Below are 25,209 nucleotides of genomic sequence, written 5' to 3'. Positions count from 1 at the left end.
TAGATAAAATGTAATTACAGTTCCTGTGTTGCTGTCTTTAAGATCATGTTTGTTTGCTGACAAGTGCTACAGTTAATAATGTGAATATGTGAATATGTTAATATGTGAAACGAAAATATGGGCAATTACTAGGCAGTTTAAACTGTCCTCCAGTTTCTTTTAACCTAGAGGACTGAGGAAAGGACAAAAATACAGTACTACAAGTAAAAAGATGAAAAAAATCAGAGGTTAATCATGTTTATGTAAAATATGTTCCATGTTTCCATGTTTATGTAAATCATGTTCATGTAAAATATATTCCCTGCCTTTCCAAAGCATATAGATTAGAAACAAGCTGCAACACTTCTCTGGGGAAAAAAAGCTATTAAAATAATCAAAAGAATGTAGAAACCTTGTCATTTAGTAATAATATATAAAGAAAGAGTGGTAAAGAATGACAGTGCTGTTTTATGGGCACTTTGAAGGATTCCTGGTGTTTGTTGTTATTCTGTGGAAAAGGAGGACATTCAGAATATCTGTGAAACAGTTCTTTTAGGAAGGATCAATTCAAAACAAAAATAATTTTCTTTTACAATCCCTTTCAGAGAGACCCAAGTAAATCTGCCCTGGAGTCTAGTTACTTTCTTGTCAAAAGTTGATCAAAAGTGGTGTCTCACTGTTATCCAAACTAAGGACCTCACTGTTCTTAATACATGGAAGTTTGTATGTTACATTCCCAAGAAACCCCTGAAGTCAGACTGGTGTTGTCAGTGTAGCATGTAGGAGGTTCACAAAGTGACAAGGGAATAATACCTTTCCCCCTTGCTGAATGTTGGCACTTTTTTTACTTTCACAAGCAGTGATACTCACTGAACATGGTTACAGCCAGAGTAGTCTTTATTGCTTTTGTACCAAAGTAGCATGCAAGCAGGAAAAGCCTGGCAGGTGTTCATAGCATGTTGGTATTCATAGTGTGTTTTTTGTCGATCATCAAAGCGACACAGAATCAGCTCAGGAAAGGTAGGAGCACCAGGGCTAGACCAGCAGTGCTTGTGTAAGTGCCAGGGGGTCTTGTTACGCCTGAATACTTTCCAACTCGGAATAGATTGTAGTTTGAGTTGGAAAAATAATAACTGTTTAAAAAACAGATTTTTAACTAGGCATATACTGTAAGATAGATCTAAATATTAGCTGCAGATAATGGCTAATAAGTGCTTTTCAATAGGTAGCAAAATAGGCGGAAAAACACTGAAACAAGAAATGAGATCAGTTTGCACCTGTGCTATCGACTGAGTAGCTAGTACATTGTGACTTAATGATTTTTTTTTTTTGAAACGTTTGTGAAGGTGTGGAACAAAATCTTTGTTTTGAAGGTGTAATACTAGCTGCGAGTTAGGAAGAAAGAGCTGTTTGTGAGTAAATGGCATATAGTACACTCAGGATCTATATACCTCTATTCTAAGATTTTAAAATTTTCTAAAAGGTAATTACTGGATTAACTCTGAAATGAAAATAATTTCTGTCTCTGGTGCTTAGCTTTGCTCAAATTAGATTAACAGTTGGACTGAAATTGAGGACATTTTAATTTTTTTTGCTTTCTTTATGCTGTATTGAGACTTTACAGGAGGTGAATGCAGTGTGGACTGAACCTCTTCATCATAGCAATTAAGTATAAATCCTGTTTCTGCCAGAAGGCTTCCACTACCGTCTTCTGATTTGATGCTTTTCCTTAGTTTGAGAATTGGTTAATAGGTAAATGTCTGTTAACAGTAACTGGAACTGCAAAGCTGGAATTAAAGAAGGTAAAAATAGTGTAAAGGAGAAGCCTGTAGAACTGCAGTTAGTTTTGCTCTTTTATTTTTTCACATTACTTAAAACAATGTTTAACAGCACTGTATCTTATTTTTTACAACAAAATATTTTCATGTATTAATTTCCTGCTTATAACTGAAAACTTCATACAACAGTCACTAAATGTCAGCACCTAAATCTTCATAATACTGTTGGTCTGTAGTGCAGTTTTGTTTTGTTTGGGACCATGGTTAGAACTCTTACTCTATTCAACATTCTCTTACTTCATCAGTGCAAAATGTTTTTAAGGGGGGGATAAACATTTACAGTGTATTGGTAGCAAGGCCATGGTTCTAACATGAAACAAAGAATTAACATTGGTGTTCATCCATTAACTAAAGAATACAAAAGTTCTACTTTTCTTACACTTGGTTTCTGTTTGCATATGATAATCTATGCTTTATGAAACTATCATCACATGTGTCAAAAAACCCCAAAACAGCTATATTTTTATTTAGTGGTAGGTGTGTATTTGGTTTTTTAAGCTTGTTTTTCCAGGTGATAAACTGAACTACCTTTATCATTTGGATACATATATAGACCTTTAAAAATACGGACAATTCTAAACAGTTCGTTAAGGTGAAAAATTCAGATATTCAGTAAGCTTCCTGAAGAAAGGGGAAAAAAATGAAAGTAATAAAAATTCCACCCCAATATATTTTAATGTAAGTAAATTCTTGAACATGGTATTTTTATACAAAGATATATTTTAATCATAAATGCCATTCTGTTCCTCAGTCAAATATGACAAATATAAGACACGAAACCATTTTATTGTAATGATCAGAACACCACTTCTCAACCTTCTTTATAAAACAACAAAACACTAAAAAAACCACCCCCCAAAACCCCACAGAATCCCCCCCAAAGGAACAAAAAACCAAACCCCTAAACTCCAGAGATCTATATCCTCAGCTGGTGTAAAGCAGCACAGCATCTTTGCAGTCCTACAGACACGTGGCTGCTGAGTATCCAGCCATGGAGATTGTAGTGCACAACAGCAGTCTGATGCAGGATGCATTGAGCCACAGGAGTTGAGAGCACTCCCGCAGAGCAGGTTCAGACAAGTGCATTTCAGCCCACCAGCATATTTCAAATGGTGTGCTGGTTCTATGGATTAAACTTTTGATGACATTTTTCATAACAAGAACAGCAGAAACAACAGGAGCCTTGAAAATAATGATAGACTATTTAAATAGATGATAAAAATCTTAACACTATTAGGTAGACTAGTGTTAAATAAAAACTGTCTGTAGGTTTATAATAAATTAAAAATAACCTTTGGGTTTGAGTCTGATGCAGTAGTTAGGGAGAAGTGATATAATTCATTGTCTGCATTTGTAGAGCTACTGGAGTGCATTTCAAAATACTGCAGTGGTATGAAATTAAACCCTTTAACACAAATTATACAGTGATCTGTGTAGACTTATAAATTGATAGTAAATAATTATCCTGGATCATAGCCAATGAAGTGTTGGTAGACCAGGTAAATTGAATGTGTTGTTTGTTTGTTTTCTGTGGAAGCAATTTAGCATATGCAGGGCATAATTTCATGCTGGCACTTGTTAATGGACGAGTAATAAATCAGGCCACAGAACTCCTTAGAAACATGAAAAAATGAAGCTGTAGTTCAATAAAAATAATAAAGTGCTTTAAATGAGCATTTGTTGTTTACTAAATTGTTTCTCATTTCATGGTAGACATCAAAACCAACCCAATGAAATATGATAGTGCTCTACACTAAGTAAAACTGAGCTTACTGTAGTCAGTATTTCCATGTATTTTCTTCTCTTGATGTTATACTTAGTTTGCTGTGGGATCAGAGGAGAAGCTTATAGTACAGGTTGAACTTGCACAGACATAAAGATCACCATAAATATTCTGTGTTTTAAAGTTTCCATTTGCAAAAATGTGGATGTAAGAAGAAGGAAGCAAAAAGAGCAATCCTCAAACAGTTCATATCCAGTGTATGTAGCCAGTTTGCCTGAAATACACTGTTCAGTTTTGTAAGACAGAAGAGGGTGTCTGGAAATGTACAGAAATCTGAGAATCCATTCCAAGTCCATTGAGTGATAGCTGCTATAATATGGATGCTTCTTCCATGGCTTCAATCCACCTAAAAAGGACAGGAAGGAAAAAGTGGTACATATAACATTATATGCCTTTTAAGAACATATGTAGTTTAAAAAAAATAAGTATTTCAAGAACATAAAGCCTGAAGAGGATTGTACTTCCCATCCCAGCTCTAATGCGGAACTATAGTTTTGTGATGAAGGCAGGAAACTGGGCACTAGGAGTCCTGCGTTCTAGTGCAACCTTTACCAGTAATTTGTTGTAAAATTTCAAAGGTAGTGCAAGTGCTGTCTTAGAATAGGAGAGATGAAACCACTGAAGTATGTTTAAAAGCAACAAAACCTCCCATAAATGCTCATTTCCTTCCCTGTGTGTCAGGAGGTGCTGGCATTTTTGTTACTAATTAATGACTTTTTATTATGTGGAAGCAGTAGCATTAGAATGGGAAATCTAAACAATTATTTGTTGATGAGGAAACTAAGAGATGGATAAATAGAACACAGAAATCAGAGAAGTTTCTGTACAGTGATCACATTTGACAGACTTGTAGGGACGACCCTTGAGACTCAGCCTCCTCTTTACCTACACAAGGGAGCAAATTCTCCTTCCTGAAGGAACTGAAAAGTACCAGGTAGATATTTAATGGCACTCAGGCCAGTCACATGCAACTGGGATTAATCAACATGCTGCAAGCTGGTTGTTTCCTCTGTTACGAGGGCATTCTGAAGTGAAGGAGAGGGAAAAGCCCTACATAAGCTTTTGGACTCGCATACTGGCTAGTGTGGAATTCTGCCCCTGTACCTCTGTGCTGAATTGTTATCCTCTGCTCGGAAGCTGTAAAAGAGAGTCTGCTTGTGGTAGAGATGGAAAACTGTATCCGTGCTTCCTTCTTCCTTTTCTGGGGCAACGGTGAAACCCAACAAAGGCAAACTTTCTGTGGCAACTTTGTCCTGAAAGCAAACAAGAAGTGAACCAAAATTTAGAGAGAAGGCTTGTAACAGTTTGAGGGGTCTTTCTGAAAACCAAACAATGATACAACGCCTTTCTGACAGGGCTGCAAAAGCAGTAGTGTGAATATTACGTTGGACTGGTGGCTCTTACCTAAACAGGAGCAGTGCCTGCATACTGCACGTGTTTATCTAGTCTTAGCTCTGAAAGTTAAGTTCTGCACGGTCATCCACGTGGCCATTACTTCAATGGCAATCTTTGACATAATGGTCCAGGAGGCAACCGAGAGGCTACTGAGAGGATGGGCTGGTACAGCAGCAGTTCTGAGGGCCTGAGACCCACTCGCAATTATGTTCCTTTCAACCATTTTTATTTGCTGAGTGCAAGTAGGTAACTTTTTGGTACCTTGTTGTTTCCTTTCATAGCACTAGCAATTTTTTTAGAAATCTGCACTGTGGCAAAAAGCACCCTTGCTTTCCAAAATGCTGCTTTGAAATTTCTGAGCTGGTAATGCAATTAATTGTTAATTTACTCCCAAGAAACTTCCGTGAATTTTGCTTGCCAGACACTGCTTTGTACAATTAAAGAAAACAATAAGTCTTAATCAAACTGCAGTTTAGCCATTACTGATAGCTGCAGTTTTGGTCACTGTATTTAGGTAATGTTTTTTATATGTGTATGTTGCCTTTCCTCTGCTTTTAGAAGCTAAATTGCAAGCTGGGAATGCAAAGTGTAATTATCCATCCATTGCTTTTTCCTTATTGTTGAACCAGAAATGGTCACTTTTAAGATTAGCAGAGGTAAGGTAAATGTATTGAATACAGAATTTGATGCTACTGGTCTGAACTGCTGGCCAAACCATGAACTCTTTTGTGCCTCAATCTCCTCATCTGTTTAAAGCGGATAATGTTGCTTCATGCAACCATCACAGTGGTGATGAGAGTTTAAATAATTGATGTTTGCAAAGTGTTCTGAAGGCTTAAAGTACCAAATATTGCTATTACAACAGTTCTTGCATTGTGTCCTTTGTTCAGCAAAATGAATTTTTATGCTTCTGCTTACGAAATCTCTCAGTTATAACCAGACTTTATATCACACTTCAAATAATTGAATTGCAGCTATTCACAAAGGAGAAGAAATTAAAATACAAAAAGGGACTGGGAAGAGACAAAATACATAAAAATTATCTAGTTGATATCCAACCTCCTTGGCTGCAAGGAGGAGCTTAGAGGCCAATACACAAGGCATTATTTTCACCTCTGCAGACTGCCTCCTGTCTTTCCTTGTTGGTACTAGTAGGACAAATATGTCCTATTTAAAACTACAGGATTGTCCTCCCCACCAGAAATGGATCATAGCACCACCTATCTACAAAATATCTGGCAGTTGGCAAGTGCACCAGAGAACCTAAGGACCTTGAAGTCTTTAGATGTAACTGTGTAGACTAAGGTTCACAGTGGTTGGAGTTTATAATGGCATGAACAGGAAGAAGCCAAACCATGAAGGGCAGTTTGTGGAGAGGGCTGCCGTGGTCCAGCTGGGGCAGAGCCCCTCAGCTGAGGACAGCTCCCTGGGGACTCGGTCTGTTAGGACCAGGCCTCAGAAGGCAGGTAGTTGTGAGAACTGCCATTTATACCCTTCACATTTACTTGTGCTGCCTGCAGGGAGTAAAGAAGGGAACTCAGATAGGAAACTATTTCAAGTCAGATTGCACAGTACCTCGTTTGCTATGTAGGTGTAGAGGACTTTGCCTTTGATAACAAACCAGCGTTTCTTCCAGTGTCTTTTGCCTCTCTTACATCTGCTGAGGTAACCGCTGATGGTAGCTCCCTCTTCTGAGGCTGCCACCTGGAGCAGGGTAGGAGAAATCAGTATTTGTAACAGCAAAGCCTTTTCCCCTCCTGATTAGGCATGTTTGCATCACATCAGGCAACCAGGTCTATGTCCGTGAAACCATAAGTAGACTATTAAAAATATGAGACAGGAAAAATATAAGCATGGTATTATGGTTCTTTTAACTGTTTGAAGATTTGTGGTTAAACTTAGTTCTCGGTAACTCTGATGGAAAATATGCAGTTGAGTTATTATCGAGGTCAGCAAGCTTACAGTTGTGTTCTGAGAATCTCCCAAACTTACCCCTTTTCTCAGGTCTGTTGTTTTGGTGTATTAAAAGTACCTGCTTCCAAAAGGGAGTTACGGTCTTGTGGCTGAACACTTCTAAGATGTGGTTATATTTAGGACTTTGCAATAGTTTTATATCAATTTATGTTAAACACTTGACTATGAGTTGGTTTCATTTGTGAAATATTATTTCTGAGAAGTTACCCCCTCACAGAAGTGTTTTGATATTGAAGTGCTTAATGTTTTTAAAGATCCAGATTTTGATTAGATGAAACTATACACACACACAATACAGTGTACGTTATTAGTTACAGTAGTAAACTGCAATTGTACTGGATTTAGAAACAAAGGGCAGATATTCAAAACCAGATTTTTGTAGCACTGACAGAAGAGAAGACTGAGCAGTAATACAGCAGTGTTTTGCAGCAGAACAGAAATGTTCCAGGACGAGGGTAAAGCAAGTTAGAAAAAGTTATGGAGCAATGCTATTGTGAGACAGCTCATACTAATAAATGTGTGCTGCCTCCTTGTGGGTAGAAAGGCAATGCTTTTTTCCTAATGGGGCTGAAATTTTGCCTGCCAGTTCTTTCAGTATTCAATTTGTGTGTTTGTATTACGTGCTTGTGTGTTTGGCTCAGTTTCACCTCAGCACAAACAAAACCTCAGGAAATTCCACTGTCTTGACTATACAGTGAGTTCAGCAAGATGTCTGCACCCTATTTGTGCCTGATTAAACATGTATGCTCCTGATTGCCAGGGACTAGAGTCTATTCCTTAAGTGGCATTTTATTTCTCTTGAAATCAAAGTAAGATTTCAGAAGTAAGAGTCTTGTCAAAAAAGGTAACTGGTTAACAGCATATCATGCTCTGTTGATTCTTGTCATTGTCTGTGATCTGCCTTGTTGTACTACCTAGTACCTTGGAGTTGTCTTAGTGTTCTAAAGACTTCACAGGCTGATGAGCAAATTAAAGTACACTGCTCTAACTGGCTTTTTCAGTGGTCTCAAGAAGATTCTGTGGTGTCTTCAGATCTCAGATTATTTTGTATTTTAAAAATTATTGTGAAAAACAGAAAAAAATAATTGCATAATGACAGTAGACCAGGGCATGGGCTGAGCCCACTGCACATGGAATAAATTATAACCATAGCTGCTGAAGTATAAGCACGTAGTTCTCTATAGTTCCTTGCCTTTCTCAGGCAGCGTGGTCCTACCTCCATAAGAGCCGAAGGGATCTTCTTCTGTTTCTTAAAAGATGAATAATGAATATTGTGGAAGACAGAGGAGAAGGCACTGCTTGAAGACCTGGATGAAGTTGGAGGGAAGCTCACACTTAGTGGCCGCTCTGCAAGATTAAGAAAATTCAGAAGGGGAAGAGGGAAATGAGTGAATCAATACATATCACATTAGGGGTAAGAGACACATGATACATAATACAAATGACTAAGGAAAATAGAATGCCTCTCCCATAGCTGGTTTTTATTTTAGCTTTTCTTTCAAATCACCCCTTTAAATCTGATTAGATGTATGGATTTCATAGCAGCCTAGGTTAATGGTAATAACCTACAGCTACTTGAAAGCCACCTGCAAGAAAACTTACAAAGCACAAAACACAGCTTGTTTTCTTCTAATTTAAAATCAGCATTAGGCAAATGGCTTTTCCATCTATCCCCCCTATGTTCTGCAACATCTTTGCAGGATAGAGTCACTAATGGGACATTCTTTCTGTGTGAACCATTCTCTTTGAGTTCTGCATGGACAGAGTTATTCTGTCTCTGTCAATCTCCATTAACCCCACTTGTCTGACTTTATATCTTCATGATCTCACTTCTGGCAACACACATCTGGAAGCTCTTAGTAAAGCACAGCATTGTTAGAGCACAAATCTGAGTTATCACTTCTTGGACACACAGTGCCTTGGCCATGCTTTTTGGCTGTTGTGACAACATCTGTTCATGTGTTTGCTTGGCTAGTGTGAATTTCTTTAATCAGGATGGAAAAACTAAACTTCATCTGTCCCACCTTTTTAACCCTGACAATGTAATGTGCCAACTTTTAGAGACTGTCTACATGAATAGTTGTGCAAGAACATTATTTCCTCTTCATTCTCTGTTTGTATATATGTAACCCCTGCCTCTCCTTTTATCTTTGATTTGGGTGTGTATTTAAATCAGAAAAGGGACTTATAGTAGGACAATAATACAGGGTTCTAGTTAGGCAGTAGCTCTTCTGTTTTGAATACATGCTTTCATCTGTAACCAGATTAACTCCCCATGTAGAAAAGCTCTTAGTGACTCTGCATTTGACCTCAGCATTTCTTTCTGTAAAAGCTACAACATGGATGAGGACAGTAAGGAACTGTAAAGCCACTGTTCTACTTTAATGGATAAGTCATTAGAAATGGTGGGGAAGAGCTATCACCTATAATTACATCACAGAATAGAATAGTTCAGTTAGAATGAATCTACAGGGATCATCTGGTCCAACTGTCTGACCAATTCAGGGCTGCCCAGAAGTTAAAGCATCTTACTAAGGGCATTGTCTAAATGCCTCTTAAACACTGACAGGCTTAGGGGATCAACCACCTCTCTAGAAAGCCTGTTCCAGTGTTTGACCACCCTCTGGGTAAAGAAAAGTTTCCTCATGTCAAGTCAGAACCTCCCCTGACAAAACTTTGAACCATTCCCGTGTGTCCTGTCCCTGGATCCCAGGGAGAAGAGCTCAGCACCTCCCTCTCCACGTCCCCTCCTCAGGAAGCTGCAGAGAGCAATGAGGTTGCCCCTCAGTCCCTTTTTCTCCAAACTAGACAAACCCTGGCTCCTCATAGGACATAGTTTTTTATCATTATTTTGGTTTATCAAAAGGCCAAGGGAGCCCCCAGAGAACCTGACTTGCTAAAAACAGGTTTAGCTGCCATACAGCCTGGGACCTCAATACACATGCCTCGTGCTTTCAAGAGGAATTCTTTTTAAAACAACATGGTAGGCAGATCCTAAAGCCTCTCCATTATACAGGCAAGAAATGGGTTTGTCAGTTTTGCCAAGAATGAAGGAATCTTACCTCTTTTCTTAAGTTCCACGTAGCAGCTATCACAGACTTTTGCTGCTTGATCTTTGAGGTACTTCATAGGGTACTTGTTTCTGGAGCAGTTTCGACATACAATCTGTTCCAGCAGGGAGAGATGCACATCAACATAATTTAAATTTATATGTGTGCACATACAAAACAGATCCTCTGAGCTCGTTGGGAGAGGAAGATGGATAGTGAACCAGATATGACTCTCTCCTAAAACTGTGGCAGTTAGGGTAAGTCTGCTGACTGGAATGTAGTTGGTGTAGATGTACACAGTTGTAAGTCAGGCAGAACTGATCACTCTATTTGGTTGCGCATCGTTGCTGCGCCCACCTCCCCAGGAACTTATATCTTCCCAACTAGTGAATCACAGAAAGTCCACTTCAATATTATTTCTGTTTTCATAGCTTTGTTAGTAACATTGTTTTCTTAAGCAAACTTGGCTATCCCTGTGTAGGTACAGACTGATTTTATCTGTGCAATTAGGAAAAAAAAAAAAGTAAATACTTTTTCATACTAGCAAAAATTACTGGTAGTTTGATACAAAAAAAAAAAATATCACTAAGACTAAAAGACAGCCATGGTTTAAAACAGGACAGCAGGTTTATGTGGATAAACAAATCTCTAGAGTCAGTGATAAAGGGACAAAACTAAGAAAGCTTATACAACCTCTTGGCTTAGGGCAAAAGGCATCAGCTCTTCAGTGGACCACAGAGGAAACTTTCCCTTTGATCACTGAGCAAACCACACTCTACTGCTCAGTTTCTTCACTTTTCTTGGAAGATAATTTTACAGCTGTTATTAGGGACATGGACTACATGTGCTACTGCTTTGGTCCAGAACAGAGCCTATAGCTTTAGTGTATTGCTTCATTGTCTCTAGAGCTAGCTGCACATCAGATACAATGGCTGGACTGGGCCACAGTTACCCTGTAAGCCTTCAACTGCTAGCCCTTGGGAATTAATTTGACCCTCAAGGGAAGGTTAGTGTTGTTCCTACTAGAGTCATTAGAAACGTTATTACCTAATTTGGCAAAGCACTAACAGGTTCTGTGAGAAGTCAAATTCTGGTCTTGATGTTGCTACAAGTTTGCAGAATTTGCGGCAGTGGCAGCCAGTGTCCTAGAGGTGTGAATAAAGCCTCCTTGAGAAGCTTGTACAGCTCTTACCTTCCCGCAGGCATGGCAATGATGTCGCCTCAAAGTGAGGGTAAAGTCACAGCCACAGTTCATGCACATCATGACATGGGACACAGGTACCAAGGTAGGAGGCCTCTCACCCAAGGGTATTCCAAGCCTTTCCCTTAGCTTAAAATCAAACAAGAACAAATGAAGCATCATCCATGCTTCCAAAGTCCACTCAGTCAGCCCTGCTCCATCACATACAATTCTCTCATTGCAGTCTCCCTTCACCTGTTAAGATCCCCAAATTTTCCAATTCCTAATGCACCTTCTAAGATACAGCTGCTTCAGCACTGAAAGACGGTGGCCAATCAGTACATGGTGCTGTTAAAGCCAGAGTCACAACAGGTAAAAATCCAAAATAGTTACCGTACAGGACAGAATTTCCTCCAGAAAAACTCCTATTTAAGCAAAGACTACAGAGTACAGAATGTGATTAACATTTCAGAGGTGGCCCATGAGCTGTGATGAGCTTCCTTGTTTAAGCCTGGCATACTTGTTTAAATGAAAATAGAAGGAATCTTGCCACTAGGAGCTCCTCCTTTCCTCTCTTTTCTTTCCCCTTTCCCCTTTCCAACATTGAAAGACTTGGCCTCCTTTTACCTCCACGCTGCTGTGGAAGGTGGAAGTGTTGTGAGCTTTGTAGTCGTCTGGGATGTGCCTGCTGATGCAGCTGTACCATTCATCCCTTTCCGAGCAAGAGCTGTGGAATGAAACACAGCAGAGCAGTCAATACCGTGTACAGCAGGGACTGACTTTGCTATAAGCTGCTCAGTCCTAGATCACGTAGGACTATATAAAACGTCTCTCTTTGTCCTGTCTGTCCTAGCTTTCAGGCACTCTAGCACAGTAGTGTTGGCATGGGTTGCTCAAAGTAGGTGTGTTTACAACAGTGGGATGCTTAGATGACCTGCATGTTGGGAAATGCGGAAGTCTGTCACCTATGGTAGAGATGTGAATGCTTTAATTTCCTTCTAGCTCCATCACAGACGATCTCCAGTCTCCTGGCAAGAGGCCAGGACAGCAATTTGGGAAGAAAGTTTTGCATTCCCTCTAGTTGCAGCTGTGCATGGAGGCCAGCACTTCTCCCGACTGGCCCCTAGATGCCCCCTTTGCACAAGGCAGAAGAGCGAGCACTTTGTGCTTCTCCGCCAGTCCAGCTATCCCAGAAAAGCAGCAGGGCTCTCAGTGCCTGTTTACTTCCCAGATGCATTCGCTCCGTTGCAGCCATAAACTGCCCTGCCTGTGCTAGCTGGTTTTCCTGCTGCGACTTCAAACTGTGCGTTTCCCGTCCATCTGAAACTGCACGGCTCGAGCTGTTCCCAGCAGCAGTCACAGCAGGGAATGCGACTCAGTGTGGTCTCCCCTCCCCGAGTCATACCAGCCACTCACATTAAAGCTACCCACTAGACTTTGTTGTAAAAATTAGCAGTGGCATCATTGCCAGCTGCTGTTCAGCTGTGAGTTCCTCACGCTGTCCTCGTGAAGGCCACCAAACAAGATGTCTGAGAACAATTTGTCTTTTGTGGTCTTAAAAAAAACCCAACCAACCAAACCAAAAACCAAACCAAAAGAGAGGAAATGCCAGATTTTATCAGTGATTTCTGACTTAGCATCCCTCTGCACTGTGAGCATAAGTGCTTGTCTGAAAAACACCAGCCTCTGTAAAATTCAACAAGCCTGGAGCAGAAACTCAGCTGGTGTATCTGCTGCATATAGGCTGACTTCTGCAAGCCAAGGGGCTAGGTTACAGGAGATCATCTCTGGCAAGAGTCATACTACTAGTCAGTCCTTATTACTACCAAAAGTCCCATCAAATTACACTTTCTAAGAAATCTGAAGATGTCTGTATCTTCCAGACAAATAATGTTCACAGCCTGCAAGGCACTAAAAGAAGTCCTGGCTTCAGCCTTTCTCTAGCTAACTTTTCCCTGGAATTTCTCTTCACTTGAGAATTCAGATATAATTTAGAAAACCAGAGGAAATCGTGGCCTGTATAGTGTTGTAAATTAAAGCTACTTTGGGAAAGACAGATAAGTAGGACAATCTGCTATTAAAAGCCTGATATCTAGCTGGCCCCTTTAACCTCTTCTCCACTCCATTAAACATCTCTAGGCAGTAATCACAGGTTATTAGTGTCTAAATGTGGGAATAACACCTGTCTGCTGATGAGTAAGATAAATTATATCAATTGGCGCTGGCCCATTCTTAATTAGCTATTTCATTGGTTGCATGAAGGCTCAGAGGAATTTTTGCTGCACGTCTGAGGTTCAGAGAAGCTCAGACCTTGATTCACCATTGCCACATTTGGTCCTTTTGTGATTTTTGGGCTGTACCTTTTGTGCTGAGCTATCACTTATCCAGCTTGGCTCATGTATTCTTCCTTAAGCAAATAGAAAGAGGGTGAAATTGTCACTGCAGTCTCCTGGACAGCAGGGGACATCCATGGAACACAGGAACTGAAATGGGATGGGATGAGATTTTGTCTCAGGGCTATCACTGTCACTCTGAATTAGCCTTTTAGGAGGGTAACACTGCATCCCCCCAGCGCTCTGGTATTTTATATGGGCACCATATGGCTACCCCTGTGTCCAAGGACATTTTTGAAATGCAAAGGTATGAGAGCAGTATGAGCCTTCTCCATAAAGGCTCTGTGCTCGGATCTGTTACCAGCTCACTGTAAGCCAAGAACATGGCTCTTCGAGTGAGTGAGCCATTTTCAGCAGATGTAAAGTCTTCACAGTGCCATCTACTCGTACAGCCACGCTGACTTCTGAGCTTCTGTCATTAGACATTCTGTCATTTAGACCCTGGCACTCGTGCTGTATTTCCTCAGTGCGTTCACTTTGTCTCATACAAGTGTAAAGGCATTGAGGTTTGGGTTACAGTTGTTAACAACTGGCCTTCAGTGCAGACTTGCAGCACCTTGGTGTGAGCAGTAAGATACAGTCTTTAGGAACGCGTGAAGCCTTCTGGTACTTTCTGTCTTTGGTGCTCCTTTTGGTGAGTGTAGCAGGCCAAGGATGTTGTACAGTGGGGTCAGGAGAGCATTGCTGTCCCACCAGTGTCTCATCAGCTCTGCCAGCCAGTACAGAAAGGAAGTGGAAAAAATGTTCTTGGGTGATTTATGGCAGATTGGTCCCAGAACGAGCAGCACAAGGAAGGGAAAGGGGTTCTATCCCAGTGCTCTGGTAAGAGTCAGTCTCCATCTGGCTGTTATCAGAAGGGCAACCTTAGTCTCAGGCCCTGGTTCTATCTACTACCAAAGAAGCAGCTTGCAGTGGCCTCACATGCTTTGTTTAGGCTAACTAAGCACAGACTTGATATGAGTACAAAAGGCAAAGAAACAACATAACAATGCAAGCAGAATGTCCCAGGCTTCTCACTAGGGGTGCCAGCTTCAGTTGCCCTGAATCAAGGGGACATGCAGCAGTTATTTCCCCTCTATAGTACAGAAGGACTGTGCACATCCTGCTTTTGTAACTGGCAGCAGGTAATTCAGAAGTACTGTGTGTATATTTGGAGGGTTGTGATGAGCATGCAGCTCTAAGAAAATCTCAGATATTTTCTCATTTGCTGGTTATAAAAGGAAATAGACAAAAAGGCTTTGACAGGTTTCTGCCCGGAGATGGCAAGCGCTCTGGGAGGGATGAGAGCTCCCAATTCTGATTCTGAATAAGAAAGCGCACTCCCTGTCTTTCTATTGCACTGTGTCATTTGGGGAAGTCTGCTGTGTTTCCAGCCACGGTGTAGCTGGAGACTGGTGGTGAGGATGTCAGTACTTGAAAGCATTGAAGACCTTGTTGTTTGGAAGGCTTTAATACCACTATGTCTTTTGTATTAAACTACACCTAAGAATCAAGCCAGCCACTTTCTGCTGTAGCTCTAGGTAAATTTGCAGGATAATTTTGGGCTAGAAGCATGAAAAAATACAGTACACTGCTATCTTCTGATCAGAAACTGATCTGTTTCTGGCATTAGCTTGTGATTCCAGGACAGAGATCCTCACTCCCCAGTTGCAATCAGTACTAGCACTACACGAACTCATTAGTGAAATACCTTTTATTAGAAAGACCTATGAGGTTGCCAGTAAGGTTTAATTTTGTCTTTGTCATTTAAGCATTATTAAATGCTTTTATATCTATTGCATGGTACTACCTAATTACTATTTTCTCCAGCAGTTTTGCAACGCAAGTGGTATGAGATAACAAGTGAACTTATAAAAGGGAGGTATAGCATACTCTTAGTGTCACAGGGGAAAAGTGTGAAGGATAACAGAAAGGACTCAGGCTTCTTAGTAACAGACTTTCTTCTCTTTGCTTTCTCTTTAAGATGTTACCAAGAGCCAACTTTACTCAGTATATGAGTTGAATTAGTTACAGTTTATGACCTTTGCATTTATAATGAATATCTTCATTGTGTGCTCAAGCACTGCCATTGTCTGTCACAGTAGCACAGACTGAAATGGAGTTAAAAAAGAATGAGACACCGGTTAAGTCTTGGGTATTGGTTAGACTAATCTAGAGATACAGCTCTAGAATGTAATACCCTTTGCCATGGCTGTTTGGGGACAGTACCTTGCTGACAGAGTCAGGCAATATTCGTCGTATTCAATCTTCAGGACGTTTAGGGCTTTTTCTGTCACTGGGCGGCTGACCTAGAAACAAATGTCATGAACATGTATATGGACATGAGTTAAAATGTCTATAACTAGTATGCCATACAAATCTCAATGCGTATGGGTCTATGATGTCCCAGCCATCTGTTTCATATCTCAGTGCAAACAGATGCACAGGTAGGGTTTTCTGCCTTTAGTATTGCTGGTGCAATGAGAAATACTCTCTTTCAATGTGGTGGTGGTGCTAAAGGAAAAAAATAATTTAATCCAACTGTGAAGGTAAGGATAAAGTATCAAACAGGATTCAGTTTCAATCTGACAAGATTAGGAGATGTTTAGTCTGACAGGTGTCAAGAGCATTTTGGGCAAAAGTTTTGGCTGTTCTTGGAATGAATAGAAATAACTTTCTTCCTGACGTGCAGATATTACACAGTGAAGCACTTCAGTGAATGCCTGTCTGCAGCAAGGCTTTTTAAGAGAGAAAAAAAAAACCCAACACGTAAAAGCTACAGCTCAGCTAAAACCTTTTCCCTGCCATGTAGTTTCCTACTAATAGTAACAGCCACTTAGGAGAAACATGGCTTCATGGTACTGCTGCGTTGTTATTAGCAAGCATCTATTACGCCTGTGACTCAGTGTTTCAAATGTACCCCAACAAGTATCTGCTCTGCAATTCCTTTTCACTTCATCGTAGAGTGTTTTGGCAAGTCCTACCTCAGCTGGAAACCCACAGTTAGTTGTAGACTATCAGGTCTCTAGGGTGATCAGCCTCCCACCTTTTCGTAATGCCTCAACCCATCTGTGTGATTCTGCTGGAATTAATAGTCAGTAATTCTCATCTTGTGTGTTTCCTTGATCCCCGACTCCTGACTTGCCACTTCAACTTCTCTTTCACATAAATACAATTTGGCATATTAGCTATAGAACAGTTACGAAGGTTCTCGGTGGGAGGTATGAAATGGATGGCTAGGTAAGAAGCAAAGACCACACCAGCCCAGTATCTCCTGTTGCACAGGTACTGGTGCCAATAAATGCTTACGGAAAGAGTGTAAGAACAGGACCATTGTGTCCGGTTTCTGTAATCTGCAATTTAAAAATTTACTGAAGAAGAGACTGTGTTTATAGCATTGCATGTAATAGCTCCCAATACACCTTTTCCCCATAAAGTTGGCTAATCACTTTTTGAATCCATCAATGCTTTTGATGAAACAGTTAAAGGGCACATGAAAACCAAGCAAGTGAAAGCTTATGTAAATTTTGAGTGATAGGAATTTAAAACCAGGCAGACTTCAGCCCTAGTGAATATGTTGCAGGGAACAACCATGAATTGTCTGGAGACATGAAGAGAAGAATGGACAAAATGGGATAATAAATCGTTTCTGTCTCCAGTTTCATGATCAGAAGGTAAATCTGATTTTGGCTTGTATTATTTATGCAGCCTGAATAAGGCTGTCGTACTAAGTCACAGCCTTATAGATAATCTTTTATATGTTTGCTTTGTATTATTTTTCCTTCTGTCTCCAGTAAGAGGCAAGGGAATCCCCTGATAACAGGTCCATTCCCTCTTTCCCCTTGCTGGATATGAGACGTAAACCAGCAAAGCACTAACAGCCCATTATACAACTTTAATTCCAGCCTATAATACAGATGACGCATTACCTTCATGCCTGACACAGCCAAGGTGTTTTTCAGTCGGTATTTGCCATCCTTCTGGGGATAGGTGTACAGCAGAACATCATTCATCTATATGAAGAGAAAGACAAAATCAATAATTCGCAATATGGCTTGCAGGCCTGTCCATTACTCCTGGGGGGCATACCCAGAACAAGCAGTAACTTGATGAACTGCTAGGACAGTTACTAAAGACAGGCCCAGGCCACACAGCTTAGATCAAGACTTGCGTTTCCACAAAACTCTGGGGAGTCTGCATGCATGACTTTGATTTCTTCCCATTTTTGACTGTTGCTCGTGGCTAAGCAAGTAGATAATCAGCTCTTTTTTTATTCAGCTTGGGTGGAACAGCTGCTTGTTTTAAGGGCAATGCCACGTTCAAGTTGGGAAGGCAGGCTCTGCAATACCAACTGACTGCCCAGGATGCTGCAGCTCTGACTCTCTCAGGGTCCCCCTGACAGTGAAGCTGCGGTGAGGCCAGGGGTGGGGCTGGGCTTCACGGACTCCCATTTTCTGAGCAAAAAGGAAGTGGAGGTGAGCAGAGGTGCCACAGTCTGGAGGAATGATTCAGGAAGGATTTTTTTTGATATTTGAGAGCAGTAACTGTACTTCACTGCTAGCAAAACCTGCCTAGACATCTGACAGCTTTGCTGAGTCTGTGGGCTGCAGCAGAGAACACGGAAGGGCAAAAATTAGGAAGTTTTTTTTCATTTTATGAGGAAAAAAAAAATCTGTACCTTAACACCCCAGATATTTCCATAGTTCTCACAGCTCCTTCCAGAATGCATGTTTTTCAAACAACGTCCTACTAAATGGGGTCAGATCTTCTCTGCTGTTTGCCTAACTTAAAAACTGCAATAATGTCTATGATTACCTTCGTGCCAACAAACAAATAAATGAAGCAGAACTGGACCTTGTAGGTCTTTGCTGGCCTCTCCTTCCCTTACTAGTAGAAGGAATAGCAATATTGGTGGGCCTTAACATTGCCAAAGTAATGCTTGTGTGTATGTGTTCTCTGCTTTACTTGAATGAGTGGGTCACGTTCTCTTGCTGTTTTTTGAGAGGCCTCTCACATCAGTACCGATATGCATAAACGCAGTCAGCCCCTTAATGACTGTACTGGGATACTGTGAACAAAGACGTGCAAGGCAGTGTAAAACCAAGGCATAGGTAATACTGTGATGGCAGAGAAAAGGCATCTTAAATGCAGAAATTCTCATGAGATTAAAAAGTAGACAGAAACCAGCTTCACTTGGACTCCTCTGTGACAAAGGCATTTAAATATAGCCAATTGGATGGTAATAATATTATATTTTGGAAGGAAAACTGTGATAGAGATGCAGAGAACAAGGGAGGAAACTAAGGAATGATTTGGCAATAAAATAATGTATCCGGTATGACTGGAATTGTTGAGATCTTGATACTACTGCTTGACCACCTAAAACTGCTGGTGTAAAATTTTCACTAACTTGCTTGCCTGAAAAAAAAAAAAAAGGAAAGTGCTGTCTTATGGATGTTTTCTTAAAAGGTTATAGTTCAGCTTTCTCACAGAGCAACAACAATGGTTAAAGAAAATTTACATCATGGGATTAAATCCTTATCATCTTGGACTTAACAGCAAAACTGTTGTTGCCTTTATTAGGGTCATGAGTTAACTCATGGACACCAGTTCGTTAAGTAGCTGTCTGATTCACAGCAGATCAAGCTTATGTTCATTAGCTGCCCATCTTTAAAATGCTGATTCATATTAACATGAGGCAAAATATACCAAAAAGTGACTTTCCCCAAAACTTTTACTTCAAATGTTGCTACTTCTAAAAATTCAATTGAGTTTTATGAGTAGGATCAGCCAATATTTTTGTAGAAAATGCTGAAACATCTCATTGTAACATTTTAACAAAAAGACTCCCATGCTCTCCTGCATTGGCCTCTCTGCTGTGTATTTCTCTGTGTCCTTCTGGTAAGTCTTAACTCATATGGAATTGAAAGCTCTTTTAATATAACACTTCTCTACTGAGGATGTAAAAGCATACTATCAAGTCAGAATAGGAGCCTCATGTTCTCTGTAGTCTAGAGTATTTACTCTTTTGCAACAATGCAATAGAATTTCCTTAGAAGAAGGTGACAGATGGCTTTGTCACAGAGTTTTTCTGTGATTTACTTATTGCTCCATAAATTACCTTCCATGCTAACATGAATCCAGTCAGCACAGTGACACCTGCACAGCACTGACCACATAATGATGCCCAGTTTAGCCAGGGCTATGCATAACCAGAAGATTCATCACAACCTACTGTACACTGAGTATCTACAAAGCTAAAGTATAAAAAACTGAGCAAATATAAACCTTTCAGTGAAAATCGGATGAAAGCTATTTTTACTTGATATTCCTAGTAGCAAGAAGGACTCCAGCAGCCAGGTGGGAAAAAGTAAAAAGGCAGGCAGACTTTATTGCTAATATTAAGAGAATACTCTGCAAAATAAGAGAATACTAGTGAAAGCTCATAATTGCCTGCTGATTTTGCTATCTCCTGAATGTTCAAAGGATTATATGAGAGAACAGGGCTTCCTCTGCCACTCATCAGTGCCAGTACTTAACGCTTGTTTCAAACCACAAGAAATGGTAACTAGTCATGGGCACTGAGCCCAAGGAAGTGAGCTCCTAAGAGAGATATTCAGGATTCTGGCATAATGTGCTACTGGGTTTCTTGAACAGCAGACCCTATTTATTTTATTTATTTAAAAAGTTACACATTTCTTTAAAAAGCAGCTCATTCTTTTATTACTGTTGATTAAGGATGACACCCTGGTGCATACCGTTGTCATGACAGCTCTGGTTAATATCCCAAGATTTTATTAAACATTAATGATGACTTTGCTTTGTAATTGCCCATTGGAGGTTTTTTTTCCTCCTGTTTTTCTCCCGTCACCATATGTAGAGGTGGGCTGTGACTCTGAGGTCCCACTAGCCACAGCTTGACACAATGAAGTTATGACAATTATTTCAAAGCTTGCTAAGCAAGGCAAACATATGCAGGAAGAAAGAAAGGGTTTGTGCTCGCTGCTGTCTCCCGTGCCCCATCTGCACTGGAGGCCTGAGTGGTGGCTCTGTGAATGGTAGGGACAGAACTAGCACCAGTACCAGTGGTTTCATGCATCTTCCTGCCTCACACTGCACAGGTCCCTGAAGCAGTGAGGACTGGGCCATGATAAAAGCTGATCTGGCAGCCCCTCAGGAATCTGTGGTAGAAGGGATCGACTGCCACAACCCTCAGGGGAGTTGCCAGAAGTCCTTGGGCTTCAGACCCATCTTCCTGTTTGCCAGAAAACTTTCGAATAACTGGGATCCCCAAACTGCGCAGATATTGATATGGGAGCAAATATTCCTATTCTGCACTGCTCCATGCACACAGACAGTCCCCGAAACAACAGTTGATAACACAGAGAAAGAGGGATATGTCTGCTCTTTAATTTTCTTTTTTTCTGTTACTACTTTTGTTTTTCCCCCCTTCTTTTTATAATCCCCTCTGTTGTGATGGGAACCCAGTAACATCAGAGGTCAGTGCAAGTTTTCTAACCTACAGTGTCCAAATTTATTGATCCAAACAAGTTTATGCCCTGATGAACTGCTGGCATCCATACGTAATGCAATCTCTGTCTAAAAGCTACCATGTGTTTAGTTTTTCTGAATGTTTTAAAGGGTCATTCATTATGGACCCTGTGTTGTTCTATTCAGGTCTGTGTTAAACATCCCCTGAGTGTCAGTGGAGCTGCCTGAATGTGTGCTGGGGCTGCATTTTCCAAGCTCTGACTCCAAAACCTCCTATACTACAGCCCTGCTGGCTAGAGCATTAAACAGTCTCCCATTTGATAGCAGCTTCCCGCACCCCACTTGCAACACAAGCAGTCTTTGTAGAGAAATTCTTGGAAGGGTGAGATAAGAGACAGTGTCTGAATTGCAAAGCCCTGTGGTTGGGGGCAGTTAGGGGGCCTGCCAGTGTCAGCAGCCCATACTGTGCTGGAGAGAGGCCCCAACATCCTTGTAAACAGAGACTGGACTCAGGAAACAGGCGCACAGCAACACTCACCAACATCCTGCCAGGAAACACCAGATTCAACAATACCACCAGCCTGCACAAGTAACTTTGTGATACAACATACATCTACAGAAACACAGGCACATCAGAAGCCCCTAAATGCGTGTCCTGGACACTCATGTCTGGACGGGCTGCGCACAGACATATAACGCTCCTTATGGGCGTGTATTCGGAGCACAAGCACGCACACCACCAAAGCACACCCTGAATGCACAGGACAAGTAGGAGCCTGGCATGCACCCAATTTTTATAGCATATTCTAACTACATCTTTAGTTTGGTGGGCTCATCTGGGATGTGTAGGGGTTAAATTCTCAGTGAAATTCAGTGAAATTCTTCCACTGAAATTCTCTTCAGGTCTTGGGCTTGACTTGTCTTCAGTCAGAGTAAGTTCACTATTAAAAACTTCAGAAAATGCTGTGCATGTAAAAATCTGTTTTGAGTAGCTAAGGTAAATACACTTACTTCATCCAAAGCTAAACCAAGATACACTTACACGTGTTAACTTCTGGTGATCTTTTCGAGTGGCACCTGGCATGTGAAGCATCAAAAAAAAAGCCAGTTCTGAAAGGGTTTTTTTGATTAATAAATTAGGACAAATTCTTATGCTACCTGAGTTTTGCTAGTGGCTTTAAAGGATTATGATACGGTCCTTAGAAGATAAGGGCTTTAAATAAATGTAGATTTTAAGAGACAGTGTTTAGGAGATTATTCTAGTCTTGGGGTCTTGTGGATTTGGGTTGTGGTTGGTTTTTTGTTTTTTTTTTTTTTTTTTTTCCACACAGTGTCCCTAGGCATCAGAATCAAGACAGCATGTGGACTGGGCTAGATGCACTGGCAGAGGGAAGGATATGTTCATGCAGGCTTTGGCTGTTACAAAAAAGTGTTGGCAGGGCCTTAAAATTGATGCAGTAGAGATGCTATATGCCAAGGTGAAAATACGTTGCCATAGCTATGCAGTAGTTGCCTTACTGTATCCACAGCCTAAATAGTCCATTAAGCGATGCATGAGTGATGGTGGCACAACAGAGGATCCACGGCATTAGCAGTGACAAGCAGGTAATGCAAAACCATTCAGGTGTTAATGCAGGAATTACCATATTCCACAGTGACTGGCTTTCCTGCAATTTCACCATACATGGCATTGCTCTGCAACCTGGGTAGCTTTCAGCGTGGAGGAGACTGAGTAAAAAAATCACTGAACACAAAGGCAGATATTTGCCAATAAGTTTCAAATTGTTTCCAAGATCCAACAACCCTCATCCCACCCCAACAGGAGACATAATACAGGAGCCTGAAGTGGTTGCAACTTTAGTGTGTTAGAGAAGGAAAGAAGCCAGTTTTATGTGTCTCTTTGTTCTTGAAAATGACCACTATGATTTAGTCTAGCTCCACCACATACTTTTCATGACAGTACGTTTGGTCGCAGTTTGCCTTTCTGACTGAAAGGAAGGAAAAAATGCTGTTTCTGAATACTGAGAGCATCTATTAACAACAGGACATTGGCTGCTGTAATGTATCCAGCTGCCAAGAGACACTTTGCAGTTAACATCCGGGTCTGTGCAGCTGAACTCTCCCCAGGAATCAAAAATAGTTCCTAAACTAGAAAGTGCAAGAAACTAATTTCTGTGCTTTCTTTGTTCCAGTAATGCTTTTAGCCTCTTGTGACCTTCAAGCTGATACAACCATTTTGGACTACTTGAAATTTATCTCAGTTTATCCCAAGTTTAAATTACTTTCCTCTCAGGGTTAATTACCAACTTGATTTCTGATCTTCCTTTTAAATTCTCTATACCACTTATAACAGCTATGTTTGTGACATTTCAGTATTTGCCATAGTAGTGGATTGTGATGGCAGTTACAAACACACTGGAAGACAAAATGGTAACAACTTCTTGGAATTTGGTCCCAGCTTTAGCCACAACTCCAAAATGTTTTTTGTAATACTAGCAAAGGTGAGTGTTTTAGAAGAGAGATCGGTAAGGAAGCAAGTATCATCTGTTATGAAGTGGTCATCAGTAGGCTTCAGAGTTACTACTGCTGAGAATACCATTTCTTAAGGCTAGCTCCTGGAGATTCTGGCAGGGCCATTTTCCCTTGGCTGCAACAAAGTCATGATTTTGACATTTATTACTGTTGTTACAGTCCATTGATGCCAACTCAGTAAAACAGCACTGCAGCAATCTCATATTTAAAGATTTGGGTGAAATCCATCACTTTCAGTACAAGAAAGTCTGAATTTTCACAGAAACCAATGAAGCCATCAGAAGAGTGTACTGCCAGCACTGTGTCCCATCCCATATGATCTTTGATTATGACTGCAGTACATGATCAAGGAGGCAAAGGAGCTTGTGCATCCACTCATGCACAAATACAAAGTACCAACAAGAGGGAGAAATAAGAAGAATTAATGGCAAATGTATGACTTCTGTAATAAGCCATCTCTCTTCCTCACAATGGTCCCAGGGTGAAAAGCTGTCAACATTTAGAGAAGCCACAGCAAATACGTATTCCAGGCATATGAGCCATTTATTTTAAAATAAATTTTGCAAACAGGACTTTAATGTTAATAGCAGCTGTGATGCTCAATTCTTTATGGCTCTTTTCTGGGAATGTTACCATTAACAGGTAACAAACTCCTAAGACACAGGCAAGTACTGTTTTCCCCTTCATACTGATAAATGCATAAAAATGCCTGTGGTTACAGAATAAGCTACCTGAAAAGCTGAGAACAGAGCTCAGAAGCCTGGAGTCTCAGATACTCTCTAACTGCTCAGTGTAGCGTGTAACGCAAAACAGGAAGCGTGACTGTTAATAGCGTATCTCCAAAACAGTGGTTTTTCATCTGTTTTGATTTGCAAATACTTTGATGTATGCAGGGCCAGTGGGACGTGTGTGGAAAGGGCTACAGCCCTGTTAGCAACAGACTGGCTCACCACATCACTGCTCATGGTTAAATGACTTGCAGCCTGCATCTGCCAGGATTCAGGGCTGCGTGAGTGCAGGAGAAGATACGAGAGAGTAAAAATATAAAAGAAATCTTACCAAGAACAAATGCCGAGGGTGCCTGTTTTTGCCAGAGACTTTCATCAGCGTTCCCTCTTTAACAAAGACCTGAAGGAGAAAACAGCAGATTGTAATCCTGAGACTTCTCATTCTGAATCTTACTGAGAAAAGAGAATATTCCTCCTGGGGAAAGAGCTACTCTTAACTGCTTTCATCAGCACAGGAAGAGATAAATACCTCAACACTTGCTTCTAGCCTTCCTCCTTATGATCTGGTTTAGGCTTTGCCTGACTTAGCCCTGCTGCTCTTCATGGCTTGCATTTGGATGGGTTGGAAACCCACTTCTCCTCAGCCCGCTGCTTCTGCCCTGTGAACTGTGCTCAGAGGTGCCTGCCACAGGTGGCAAAGCTAACATGTAATGGGCTTCAGAAAAGAACTCTTGTCGTTAAAAATCCTCTAAAATAGACCAAAAAGAAAAGCCGAAACCTTGGCTTTCAGCATGCTACATCCACGTAACTATGCCTGCATACATGATCTGTACATGTTTGCAGGCACAATACTTTGTCAGTCCATATTGTTCACTGTATGTAGATAG

General features: G+C 40.8%; 1 protein-coding gene across 4 annotated transcripts in view; it reads right to left on the bottom strand.

Annotated features, from left to right (window-relative positions):
* Positions 1 to 1,819: 1,819 nt before the first annotated feature.
* FGD5 (FYVE, RhoGEF and PH domain containing 5) overlaps positions 1,820 to 25,209 on the bottom strand; it is a 107,469-nt gene continuing 84,079 nt past the window's right edge. For all 4 annotated transcript variants that reach the window (XM_074878826.1, XM_074878823.1, XM_074878824.1 and 1 more), the window contains exons 12-21: positions 24,654 to 24,722; positions 17,501 to 17,584; positions 15,801 to 15,880; positions 11,827 to 11,926; positions 11,212 to 11,349; positions 10,032 to 10,134; positions 8,186 to 8,316; positions 6,571 to 6,699; positions 4,705 to 4,853; positions 1,820 to 3,946 (exon numbers count right to left, since the gene is read on the bottom strand). In XM_074878826.1, coding sequence (XP_074734927.1) covers positions 3,910 to 3,946; positions 4,705 to 4,853; positions 6,571 to 6,699; positions 8,186 to 8,316; positions 10,032 to 10,134; positions 11,212 to 11,349; positions 11,827 to 11,926; positions 15,801 to 15,880; positions 17,501 to 17,584; positions 24,654 to 24,722 — 1,020 coding nt within the window. In that variant the 3' untranslated portion in view covers positions 1,820 to 3,909. The remainder of the gene's footprint in view (positions 3,947 to 4,704; positions 4,854 to 6,570; positions 6,700 to 8,185; positions 8,317 to 10,031; positions 10,135 to 11,211; positions 11,350 to 11,826; positions 11,927 to 15,800; positions 15,881 to 17,500; positions 17,585 to 24,653; positions 24,723 to 25,209) is intronic.

Source organism: Strix uralensis, chromosome 10, assembly GCF_047716275.1.
Source record: "Strix uralensis isolate ZFMK-TIS-50842 chromosome 10, bStrUra1, whole genome shotgun sequence".
Taxonomy (NCBI): domain Eukaryota; kingdom Metazoa; phylum Chordata; class Aves; order Strigiformes; family Strigidae; genus Strix; species Strix uralensis.
This window is presented reverse-complemented; position numbering and strand designations above follow the sequence as displayed.